Raw genomic sequence first — 12,504 nt, forward strand, 5'->3', positions numbered from 1 at the left:
TTAATTGTTTCTTTAACTGACTTATCTAATATTAACTTTTTTTCTGGTGTGACTTCTGTTTGCTGTAGAATTATAGCCTAGAACTATTCACTGTTAGAAATGGAAAGGACGTCAGAGGTCAACTACTATACTTTGTTGTCCAAAGTGACTTCACCACCCTTTATCCAGCTTCTGTTGGAATGCTGCGTTCTATCACCAACTCTCTCAGTAGGTTGTCTCTTTCTCCTTTTTCAAACACCTCTTTGTAGGAAGATTTCCCCCACATGACGCAAATAAATCTACTATCTTCCTGCTATTTCTACGCATCATTCTTTTTAGGGTCAAGCAGAATAAGTCTTAATTTCCCTTTTCTCTATGTCAGCTACTTCATCCCCTCTGCACGTAGCAAGGTTTTGAGTCACTATACCACCTTGATAACCCTTCTCTTCATGTATTCTACCTTGTTAGGATCCTTTGTAATATATGGTACCCAGACTGAATTGTACTGCAGCTGTGGTCTGTTTAGGTTCATTTACAAAAGAATTCTAATCTTCATTTTTATACTTCTTTTAATGCACCTCGAGATTGTGTTAACTTTTTCATTGTTTCTATTTCACACTCTTGATGCATATTGAGCCTTGGATTCCCACTAAGTTTTAATTTTTTTTTCAGATGAACTGTCTTAAATGTCTCATCCATTCTATACTTGTGTGTTAATTTTTTTTTTTTAAATCAAAGTGGCCACTAAATCTTACTTTGTTAGATTTAGGCCATTGTTCTTACTTTTCCAAATTCAATATGCTTATTATTTTCACTTTTCATTGGTATGCCATCTGTATATCTTCATTCAAATTACTGAAGAAGTATTAAGTGTAATACTTCCAACAATAAGAATCTTGCTCCTCTTAGGGAACCTCTTACACATTAACAATCATTGATTAATCATCAGTCTTTAGATCTGTTTCCAACCCATGGTACTGTTGTCTAGCTTATGATCTCTTCATCTTCACAAGCATATTTTGAAGATCCTTTGTTTAAATAACTCCCTGAAATCTGTGACTACCCAGTGATATTGTGGGGATGTTAACATGTTTTCACAGCTCATTGTATATAGTTGAAATCACAAGTTTTCAAGAAGAGAGTCCTTTTTTCTCTAAGCATTTTGAAAATTTTTTATAAAATTTCGAGCCCTCTACATTCTAAAAGAAGCTACAAAAAGAAACATCGCTAAATATAGACTTTGTTTTTAACAAAATTATTCTTTTCTAATCCTGTTAGACCTTTTTAAGTTTTGTTTGATTCTCTTAAAGAGTCTACAGAATCATAGAAACACAAAATTGAAATCATCTGTTTTGAAATCAGCTTGAATAGGAATTCCTTCTACCACATTTGAAACAAACGGTTATATCCTCTGTTTGAAAGCTTTTCTTTACTCATCCCCGAATTTTGAATTATATTTTAACTTTTCGCTCTATCCTGAGAGATTAGGTATGACCCTCTCTGGAGGGTATTCTCTCTTTTTTTTTTAATAATCGTAGAGATCTGATGATGGCACTAGGAGTTTAACTAGCTAAAGGATAGGAAGTTAATTTTCTTGATGAATAGCAATATTTGACCAATGATTCAGTATTTACCTAATATTCCATGTTCCTCATTAATCACCTAAAGAAGGCATGAAATAAATATGCTAATATATTTCAGTTGTGATCCTTATTAACTGTGTTTAAGGAAAATATCAAAGAGTAGTATATTTGATTTTATTTGTCCATTAATACAATGCAGTGTGACTAAAGTAACAGTTTCTTTTGTTAACATTTTCTTTTCCTCTTTACAGGTACAAACAAGGTCTTTGAAAAGCAAAGAAAACGAAAGAGGCAGAGGCATGTTCCTGCACATTGTAAGAAAGTGAGAAATGACTCTTCACGGGAAGCTCAGAACTCTGAGGTACAGCTGGATTCTAGGCCATGTTCCTTCCAAATGGAACACCCCCCCCCCCCCCCCCCCCCCCCAGCCTTTACAAATCACTTCTCTTTTCTCTGGTTTCCTCTAATAATATTAATAGAAAGAAGCAGCCATGTAAAATATAGAATACATTTGCATAAATAATGTCATAATGGGATGAGACGTATTGGCCGAACAATTTCTGAAGATTTCACCATTATGTGCTTTAGCTATTAAGGTTAATTATGCAGCGAAATTATCAATATTCAGGAAAAATTTTCATAAAATTCATTTTAAATAAACAGTCTTGAGCAGATTCATACTTACTCCACTTGTATTTTCTATTGAAAACAGTTCAGCCTACTAAAGACCACCACATGCCAATTTTCCAACAATATTTTTAAAACCTCAAAGAATAGTACTAGTTTGGGAGAAAAACTAAACCTGAGTTTAAAATCGAAGTCCTTTCATTTACATTGCATCAGAGTTAATTTGATGCTTTTAGGACTTTTTGGTTTATCATTTCAGGGAGTCCTGGGGCTGTTCAGGTCCATACCAACCAACTTTGATAGAAGGACCATTTTTTTCCAGGACAAAAAGAGTGAAATGCCCAAATGGTGCATTTTTTAGAAAACACAACTTGGAAGGAGAAATAAATAATCAAATGAACTTAAGAATGTTTTCTCTCCCTTAGTGAAACCTTAAAATGGAACAGCTCAAAAAGTTCCAGTGGAACAGCCTCAGAGCAGTTAGTGCCAGGGCATGAGGCGCTCACTACCTGCCCAATCACATCAGGGTTAGAACTAACATTGCATGCAGTCCGCCCGCGTGATTGGCTGAACATCTGTAAGTGCTTATGGTTAGACAAATAGCAGCCCAGTGGGGAGGGGGTGGTCAGATGGAAGAGATACCAATGATCCAAGTGTGCTGGGCTTTTTATTTTCTCTTTCAAGGGAGAACCAATTACTCCTGGGACTACTACAAGCCCCAAAGATGCCATAGAAGAGAGTGTGGAACATGATCATGGGATGCCTGTATCTAAAAAGATACAGGCTGAACGTGGTGGAGGAGCAGCTCTCAAGGAGAATGTTTGCCAGGTATATGTCTTTTGTGCACTAAATGTGATCTTGCTGGAAATATGCCCTTAAGAAGACTTCCTGAAAAAAATATTGTCAGATCAATCTAGTTGCTGGCAGAACCTACTTTATAAGCATTACTTTGACTGTCCAGTCTCTGTACTGGTAGTTAAATGCATACTTTTGTCTCTTCTTTTTGTGATATTGATCACTTCTTTAAATTTTTTAATTCTAAGGTAGAAAAAGATGGAGTTCACCAGAACTGATGTTGTTAGTAGTTCACATTCAAAAGATTTTATTAGGAGTATTCTTTAGTTATATCTTTTGTATGAGATCTAGACTAGCCAAGTTAATTCTGAAGAATTAACCACTAGGCAAAGTTTTTGGAAAAAACATACATTAAAGCATCTTCTAAGGTGTAGAGGATCTATAATATGCATTAATAGAGGGTACAATCACACAGACAAAATCTCAGATTATTGAAGTCTTAGAACAACTTTAATTAACCTGTTTCTAATGCTTCATCATGATATGTAGGCTATGCAGGATTCTTTAAGGCTATGCATGGGAGTTCAAACTCTTATATGGCCTACTAATTTGAAAAGGGTTTCAAGTATTAGCCCATAGTCCAACTATTGTCTAACAGCTAAAAATCAGAGCTTTTCTGTACATGTTTGGCTATACGGCTATATTTTTATATTCAGTTACATCAACTGAAAAATCTCTCTTTAAAGACCTGAAAGTGATTGCAGTTTTATCAGCATTAGAGAAATACTTATCCTGATAAAATCACAGCTCCTTGAACTGTTTCTCACTAATCTTTACATAACCTGTTTTGATGTCTTATGGTGACGTGGAAACTCTTTTAGGCAAACCTTGTAGAGAACAACCTCAGGTTCTCATCACACTTTTCAGATTTTTATCTCCAAGCCTGATCACAGACTGTAATCAGACTGTGGTATCTTTTATCTAAGTCCTATGTAAGTAAAGAGAAACTTATCACTAGCAGGGTACCCAGTCTTTAATCAGTTTTTGGACCACAACAACTCATGAAGCAGTTGACTAAGTTGTGGGAAGAATTGAAATATGCATTACTGATGGGAAAGCCCGTATCTATCAAATTCTTTTTGTGTATACTTGAAATAACAGTATCTCTCACTAACGATCATTTGTCAGATTATAACTGTAAATATTGTTCAGTTTGTCTAAGTTTTTCTCTAGATGAATATGTTTCCCTTCTAAACAGAACTGTGAGAAAGTGGGTGAGTTGTTGCTGTGTGAGGCTCAATGTTGTGGTGCCTTCCACCTGGAGTGTATTGGCCTGACAGAGATGCCAAAAGGCAAATTTATCTGCAAGGAATGTCGAACAGGTATATTGTACATAGAAAATGCTCACTTCTGTTGTTAAGAATTTTGAAAGTCCAGTTCTCTGGGATTTCTTTTCAGTGGACTATTCCAGATATTTTAATACAATATTGTATGATTTGGAGCTTCATAGGAAATGTTGATAACCACACTAAAATCTTACAAAAGTAGACTGTCAGAAATATAAGGGACACTTGAGAGATCTTATCCCACGTCCTGACTTTCGTTAGACAAATGTAGACCCACTGCATTTTTGTAAGTATAAAAATGCTTTCTGCCAAAATTGGCCTTAAGAGAATACCTAAAATGGGCCCATACTTTAAATTTTTTTAAATATATGACTGATTCATTGATTCAAAGAGGACTTATTTAGCAGGGTCGGCGTGGAAGTCAGCCTGTACCCACATTAATACAATTACCATTGGAATTGCAAAGTAATAGAAGTCCAGATTATTGACCATAAAGCTGGATAGCAATTTGTCTTATAGTTGAAGTTCTCTAAGTATGGATCCTGTGATATCATTCAGTCTTGTGGTATAAAGCCCTCACCACAAAGGTATTCATCCTCAATCCTGTCCTAAATTTGTCTTTTTCAGACCTTTTCCCTTCAGATATTTACCACATTTCACAAGTAATTTTTAAGTTGCTTAAAACTGTCACACTATGTGTGACACTCCTGTACAGTCCCAGGGGAAAATACAAGGTTTAGAAAAGACACAGAATTTTATTTTGTTCACTCTTTTATAAGTGGCAAGGGTATGAATAGTCCAAATTAGAAAGATTGTTTTTTTCATTATTCCATAAAATCAAAAGTGAGATATTGCTGTAATGTAAGTAACTAAGGACCTAACACATTCCAAGTTAAGTATCAAAGACAAGTTCCAAGACTTTCATATTATGATGACTGTTGTTTTGTTCATTTACTTTCAGTTGGTTTCCATTCTAAGCTTAATAACCATCAGTAGATACAAACATTTAAAAATCAAATATAAAACCACAGCTTCTAGATGAAAGCCAGTGTAGTATAGTGTTGAACTTTTTTTCCAAGGCCAGAAAAGACCTAGGCTCAAATCCTCCACTTCCGCCAACATCTATTAACTCTGTGGCTGTCATTTCTGAGTCTCATTTCCCTCATCTGTAAAATGGGAGATAATAATACATATATTATCAATCCCAAAGTTGTTGTAAAGGTCAAAATATATTAAGTAAACTCAGCTGTTTATCTTATAAACATAATGTAAAGTTACAAGTTTGTACATTCACTGTAGCAAAGTAATAGCAAATTTGTATTTCCTTGTCCTCTTTTAATCTTACTTATGGAATGGGGGAGGGGGAGATGAGGTAGATTTTGTTTGTTTCTGTTTTAGTATTGGATATCTGGTTCTATCATATCTGCATTCTTAACTGTACCACATCATATATGTCTTTGTGATTTGAGTGTGTTCCACATTTTATATATTCTTCATATACTTTTGTTGCCTACCTCATAGCCTTGTTATGAGCTCTTTGAAGCTTTATGCACTATGTGAATGTGTGCGCCTATATTCATTTTATATGGTGTAAGCCATTCTGTTACTGGTGTACCAGAATCTGTTTGGGTCTTCCCCAATTGTTGAACACATTCATTTTTTTTCCTCATTATTTTGCTATTGTAAAGCTATAAATAATTGTGATATAGATAGCTTCTGTCTCTCACTACTGACTTGTTTGCCAGTTATTTGCTCTTCTTTGCTGCCCACCTATGTTTTTCTTTTAAACTGTTGTTTCTTAGGAATTCACACATGCTTTGTGTGTAAAACCAGTGGAGAAGATGTCAAAAGGTGTTTGCTTCCTCTTTGTGGAAAGTTTTACCATGAAGCTTGTATACAGAAATATCCACCAACTGTACTACAGAACAAGGGTTTTCGGTGCTCCCTCCACATGTGCATAACCTGTCATGCTGCTAATCCAGCCAGCCTTTCTGCATCTAAAGGTACATCGACACTGTGTTTTATTTTATATTTTTATTTATGCACTGGGACACAGATGAAAGGAAATTCCAGTTGTCCTTTTCTTTGACTGGACGTGTGTATCCCATAATCTAGAATCTATGTCTTTTGTTGTTATATCCACATTTAGGTATTTGGATTGTTCACACATATGATAGAGTTTTATAAATAAAACCAGTATAGATTTGTTTTTGTTTTTTTGAAGGGGGAAGAAGAAAGGCTTCTAATTTAAGCAAAGAATTGAATGGTAGATGAACTCAAATCCATTGCTTTGTTAACATAAGATTACTATATCCAATAAAAATGTGCCTGGATTTAAAAAAAATTTTTAATAAGCCTGTAAACTGATATGTGACATTTTAAATTTTTTCTGTCAAAATTTCTATTCATATACCTGATATGGAAGAGTGGGGAGTTTGAAAATCATGAGGACTAAAGTTGCTTGAACAAAATGATTCTGCACTCCCACCTTGTGTTGGTCGTTTCTTAGTTTTATATGAATCTGCTATCAGCCCAGAGCACCACAAAATTACTGAAAAAATATTCTGAATAATTTTTATCTTTGTGCTGTTATTTAGTTCTCTCATCTTGTTGCCTGGGTCATTTTCTTTCATATGATATGATGACATTATAGACTGAGCTTAGTATATCATATTACCAGTCACATCAAACTTGAGTGAGGCAAATATGAGGGATTCGGCAAACCAATATCCAACTATTAAAATACACAGAGATTATTCTAGTTACAAAGGCTCTCTCTTAGTTTAGACTATTACATGACTGGTCCAAGTATGTTTACAGATACTTTTTCTGCTGAGCAAAGACAAGTCGTATTTAAGGAATTTAATATTAAGTAACCCTGTGGAATTTTCCAAAGGAAGAAAGTAAGAAGGATTTTTTTGAACCTTTTGTTCAAAAGTGTTGCAGAACCATTTTCATAGTGTTGTCTTAATGCTGTAATTCTTTTGGGTTTCCAGATTGGCCTATTAGGGAAGAAGCATGTTCATTTGAACTTGATTCAAGAATCTGTATGTGTTTTACTCTTGTGTGTTTTTGTACTATTAGGTCGCTTAATGCGCTGTGTCCGGTGTCCTGTGGCTTACCATGCCAATGACTTCTGCCTGGCTGCAGGGTCAAAGGTCCTTGCATCAAATAGCATCATCTGCCCTAACCATTTTGCCCCTCGGAGGGGTTGCAGGAATCATGAGCATGTTAATGTTAGCTGGTGTTTTGTATGCTCAGAAGGTAAGGTCTGATGTTGTAAATTATATTTTTATTCCACATGTAAGTATGGCTAACTGCTAGTTGCCAGTAACAAAATCCAAATGAATTTTTGAGTTTTCAAGGGGAAAAAATTGAGAGCAAATGGGAAGGGGAAGCATACTAATGTAGGACATGGGTTTTGAATCTCAGTTTAGTTAGCTAGGGTCCATAGAAACCCTTAAGAGCAGAGTATATTTGGCTACGCTATTTTCCAGCACCATATGAGTTTAGAAAAGCCCCTAGAACTACCTTCTTCATCTGTTCTTGGAACCTTTACTACAATAGCTCCTAGATAGCTATAATGAAAGTGGTACATTAAGTGCAGAGAAGCCCTCAGGTCCTCCTTCCCTGCTGTTGCTGGCACTGCATAAAAAGGTTTAGTGCTTCACAGTAATTTTCACAATTCAGTGACATAGGAAGGAGAACACAGTGCACTTCTGTAGTTCATGGTAAGATTGGCTATTTGGGTTCTAGAATTTATTCAACCTTCACTTGAAAAAATATTTTCAGAAACATTTTTAGAATTATGGAGGGCAGACTTTCCTTCACTGCTTCTTCCTGTTCTTTTTTTCTTTCCTTCAGAGTTTTTCTTCTGTAAAATCCTCTTCCCTGGGTTAATACCATCTAGCCAGACTGCCTTTGAATCCTGTTAGTGTCGTAGAAGGATTCTTCTCTGGCTTTCCCCTTCTTTGACCTCTGAATAGAAGTTATATTAATAGATAAGGAAAAAAGAATCCTGTGAAAACAGATCATGTTATTGTCTTTTGAAATGTCACTATAGAAGTTCTATATTCAAGGTATACAAAAGGAAGTCATATTTTCACTAATTGAGTTAGACTTTAAAGTTACGTAATTACAGGAGGAAATATCTGTTTAAGAAATCTGCAAAATGAGGTCTTAATGCTCAAGAAAAAAGGGAAGCTTCCTATGATGCATCTTTATGGCTGTGTTGAAGCTGCTAGTTTATATGCCCCCATTTTTAAGAACCTCAGGTGTTCTTCATGGAAAAGTTAAGGTGTTCTGAGGAATTTAGCTCAGAATGTATCTTACCTTTTTGTGGGAAGCAGATTTTAATACCAGGACTGAATACATGCAGCATTTAAACCCAGCTATGCATGGGTCAATAGATGAGAAATGGAGATTGTATTTAGTTGCATTTCTTTGCTCAGTATAGACAAGTATTACTGGTGTGACAGGTTAAATTTCTGTATTCATTCATTTGTGTATATCACTTAAAATTCCAAGGGTGCAAGAAAAGTGTTATGGAAGTGAATGAATAAGCAGTTATTAATAATTACCAACTTATATATGCCAGCCACTGTGCTAAGTGCTTGTGATGTGAAAAAAGGCAGAAAACACTGTTCTTGCCAGTCTCAAGGAGGGCACAATCTTAACAGGGAGACAGGATGCAAACAACTACGTACAAACAAAATAACAGAGAGGATAAATTGGAAATAGCCAAGGAAAGACACTGGCATTAAGGGGGAATCAGGAAAGGCTCTTCTTATAGAAGGTGAGATTATATCTTGGGCTCGAAGGAAGCTATGAACACCAGGAGACAGTTCTGAAGAGGGAGAGGGTTTCAGACATCAAGGACATCCAGAGTTTAAGAGTGTTAAAGGTGGGGGCGAGGTGTGCAGAAAGTATAAGGTATAAGAAAACTGGAAAGGTAGGGGGAGGAACCAGATTTTGAAGAGCTTCAATTAAACAAACAATTTTATATTTCATCCTAGAAGTGATAGCGAGCCCCTGGAGTTTTTAGAAAAAGGAGGAGACTTGCCTTTTAGGAAGGTCAGTTTGACAGCTAAGTGTAAGAGAAACTTATGGGGAGAGGCAAGGCACTCAGCAATTATACATACAGTGCCTACTATGGTACTATGTGCTAAACATTTTATAAATACCTCATTTGATCCTCACAACAACTCTGAGAACTTACTATCTACGTTTTACATTTAAACCTGAGACAAAAAGAGGTCACACAACTAATATGTGTCTGAGGCTAAATTTGAACTTGAGTGTTTTTGACTCCAAGGCCAGCACTCTTTCTGTTCTGCCATGTAGTTGCTTGGGCATGAAGACCAAGCATCAGAATATTTTAGTTGTCTAGATGTGAGGTGATGAGGGCCTGCACCTGGGTGGTGGCAGCGTCAGAAGAGAAAGGGAGCACATTTAAGAGATGTTATAAAGGAAAAATTGACAAAAGGCAGCAGATTGGATGTAGGGAGCGAGAATGAGGAGTTGGGGTTGCAAACTTAGCTAATTGGGAGGATGGTTATACCCTCAACAATGATAGGTAATTTGGGAAGTCTGAGGGGTTTGGAGATAGTGGGTTCAGTTTTTGAAATGTTGAGATTAAAATGTCTACAGGACATTCAGTTCAAAATGTCCAATAAGTAGTTTAAGATATGAGACTTAGAATCCAGCAGAGAGGTTAGGGTTGGATAAATTGATTTGAGAATCATCAATATGAATCCATGAAAGTTGAAGGCATCACCAAATGAAATAATAGAGGGAAGAGAAGAGTGCTGGGACAGCCCCCAAAAGGCACCTGTGGTTATCATACTTGACATGTTTGAAGATCCAGCAGAGGAGACTGAGAAGGAGTAGTTGCTTGGGAAGGAGAACCAGGACAGAGTAGTGTTAAAAAAAAAACCTAGAGAGAAGAGAATGTCATGGAAAAGAATCTGATTGACAGTGTCATACTACAGAGAGGTCAAAAAGGTTAAGAAGTGAGAAAAGTCTGTTAAACTTGGCAGTTAAGAGAACATAGGTAACTTTGGAGAGATCAGTTTCAGTTGAGTGGTGAAGTCAGAAACCATTCTACCAAGAGTTCAGAAGTGAAAGGTAAGGAACTGAGGGCATATTGTAGTCAACTTCCACTAGGAGTTTAGCCACAGTAGGGAAGAGAGATGTGGAATGATAATGAGGATAAAAGGATCAAGTGAAGATTTTTTGAGGATGGGGATATGTCTTGTAGGCACTAGGGAAGCAGCCAATAAAGTGACCATGATTGAAGATAAGTGAGAGAATAGGGTTGAAAGGGGTGGGGGGGGTGGGGGGGCTGTTAAGGCAGTAATCTGATAGAGATGGAATGGAATGAGATCACTTGTGCCGTAGGGTAGGGTTTGTCTTCACAAAGAGAAGGACCACCTCTTCTTATGAGAAAGGGGTGAAAGATAGTAGTGGAAGAAATCTGAATGATAAGAACTAAGTAGAATAGGGAACACTCAGCAAATAAATGACTTCAGTTTTTTCAGTGAAATATGAAACAAGCTTTTCACCTGAGAAGACTAGGGGAGAAGAAGCTAAGGGAGGTTTGAGGAGGGATGAAAAGGTTTCAAAAAGCCAGTCTGGTGAATGAGATTATGAATCAATTAGAGAAATGTAAACTGATTGCCTTGCCATAATGAGAGCCCAGTTGAAATTATTTAACATAAATTTATAGTGAATCTTGTCAGCACAGTTTGATTATTTTCTTTATCTTCCTTCAGCAGCCTGTGAGTAGGAATGTAGGCAGCAGATGGTGGGAGAGATCCAAGACTGAAGCTTGACAGGGCAAGATATTCTACAGGAAAGGGGGACAAAGGACTCCAGAGAAGAAGACAGTGTAGAATTAAACTGCTTCACCAAGGGATCAAGGTGGGGAAGAGAGGAGAGTACAGACAGAGTCTAGGAAAGACCTGAGGAGTGGATGGATGTTACTTTGTGGTGAGGATCAAGAACAAGTTGTAGGATTGCAGAGCAGAGGGAGAGGTGAAATAATAAATTTTGATCAGATGAAGGAATTTCAGGGCTCATGAATACGTAAGTGGTGTGTTTGTGGATGATGGCAGGATCATAGGTATGAACATCTCAGTGTGTTACTGTGATGTTGTGCAGGGAAGGAAGAAGATTGGAGACTGGTAGAGAATGGCCACCAGAATCTTTATTAAGTGATCAGTATAGATTAAATGAATCTCAGAGTAAAAGAGATTACTGAGTAGTGGCGGTAGAGGGAAAATCTGGAACTTGCATCAGGTAGCCCAGAGAATGAATATTTTAACTCTTTCATCATGAGCAGTGAATCACTTTGGGGAGAATGAGAGAAAGTCCAGCCTGTGCTGAAGAAGAGTTGCCTGGGAAGCTGTATGATCAGGAGTGAACCAGGTCTCAGTGAATACAAAAAGATGGAAATACAGAGATAGGAAAAGTTTCAGGATGAAAGAGTTGAAGAACATGCAAGTGTTACATTAGTGGATGATGACAGATCAAGAAACTTTAAGATGTGTACTTTATCCCAAGGGTCTTTGGTGTTGTACTTTATTACATATTCCCCAAGAGACTCAAGGGAAGAGGACAATGTAGAATTAAACAGATCGGTCAGTTAGTCAGTAAACATTTATTAAGCACCTACTATGTGCCAGGCACAGAACACAGTTCCAACCTTCAAGGAATTCATAATCTAGTAGGGGAAACAACAAGCAAACAAATATAAAGCAACGAACAAGCATAATACAATACAGTAGCATACAGTACGAGAAACAGTTATTAAGTCCCTGCTGTGTGCCAGTCACTGTGCTAAGTCCTCGGGATACTAATAGGAGAAAGACAGTCTTTTCCTTCAAGGAACTTACAATCTGATGGGGGAAAATAACACCCAAAAGGAAGATTGATAATATGGGGAGGAAAAGGGAAGAGGACACCTGCTATGGAGGCACGATGGTGATGATGATGATGATGATGATGATGATGATGATGATGATGATGATGATGATGATGATGATATAATAATAGATAGAAAAACCAAGCACAGAAACTAGTGGGAAATAAAATATAAAGGTTAAGTACATGATAATTAAAAGAGTGAAGGTACTAAAATTAAATGGGGTTGGAAAAGGCTTCCTCTAAAGGAA

At 36.8% G+C, this 12,504-nt stretch overlaps 1 protein-coding gene across 17 annotated transcripts in view; it reads left to right on the top strand.

The window, feature by feature from the left end:
• The window catches only part of NSD1 (nuclear receptor binding SET domain protein 1), a 145,813-nt gene that overhangs the window by 97,535 nt on the left and 35,774 nt on the right, over nt 1–12,504 (top strand). For all 17 annotated transcript variants that reach the window (XM_072631122.1, XM_072631130.1, XM_072631135.1 and 14 more), the window contains 5 exons: nt 1,814–1,923; nt 2,874–3,017; nt 4,243–4,366; nt 6,133–6,333; nt 7,415–7,594. In XM_072631122.1, coding sequence (XP_072487223.1) covers nt 1,814–1,923; nt 2,874–3,017; nt 4,243–4,366; nt 6,133–6,333; nt 7,415–7,594 — 759 coding nt within the window. The remainder of the gene's footprint in view (nt 1–1,813; nt 1,924–2,873; nt 3,018–4,242; nt 4,367–6,132; nt 6,334–7,414; nt 7,595–12,504) is intronic.

Source organism: Notamacropus eugenii, chromosome 1 (genome assembly GCF_028372415.1).
Source record: "Notamacropus eugenii isolate mMacEug1 chromosome 1, mMacEug1.pri_v2, whole genome shotgun sequence".
NCBI lineage: Eukaryota > Metazoa > Chordata > Mammalia > Diprotodontia > Macropodidae > Notamacropus > Notamacropus eugenii.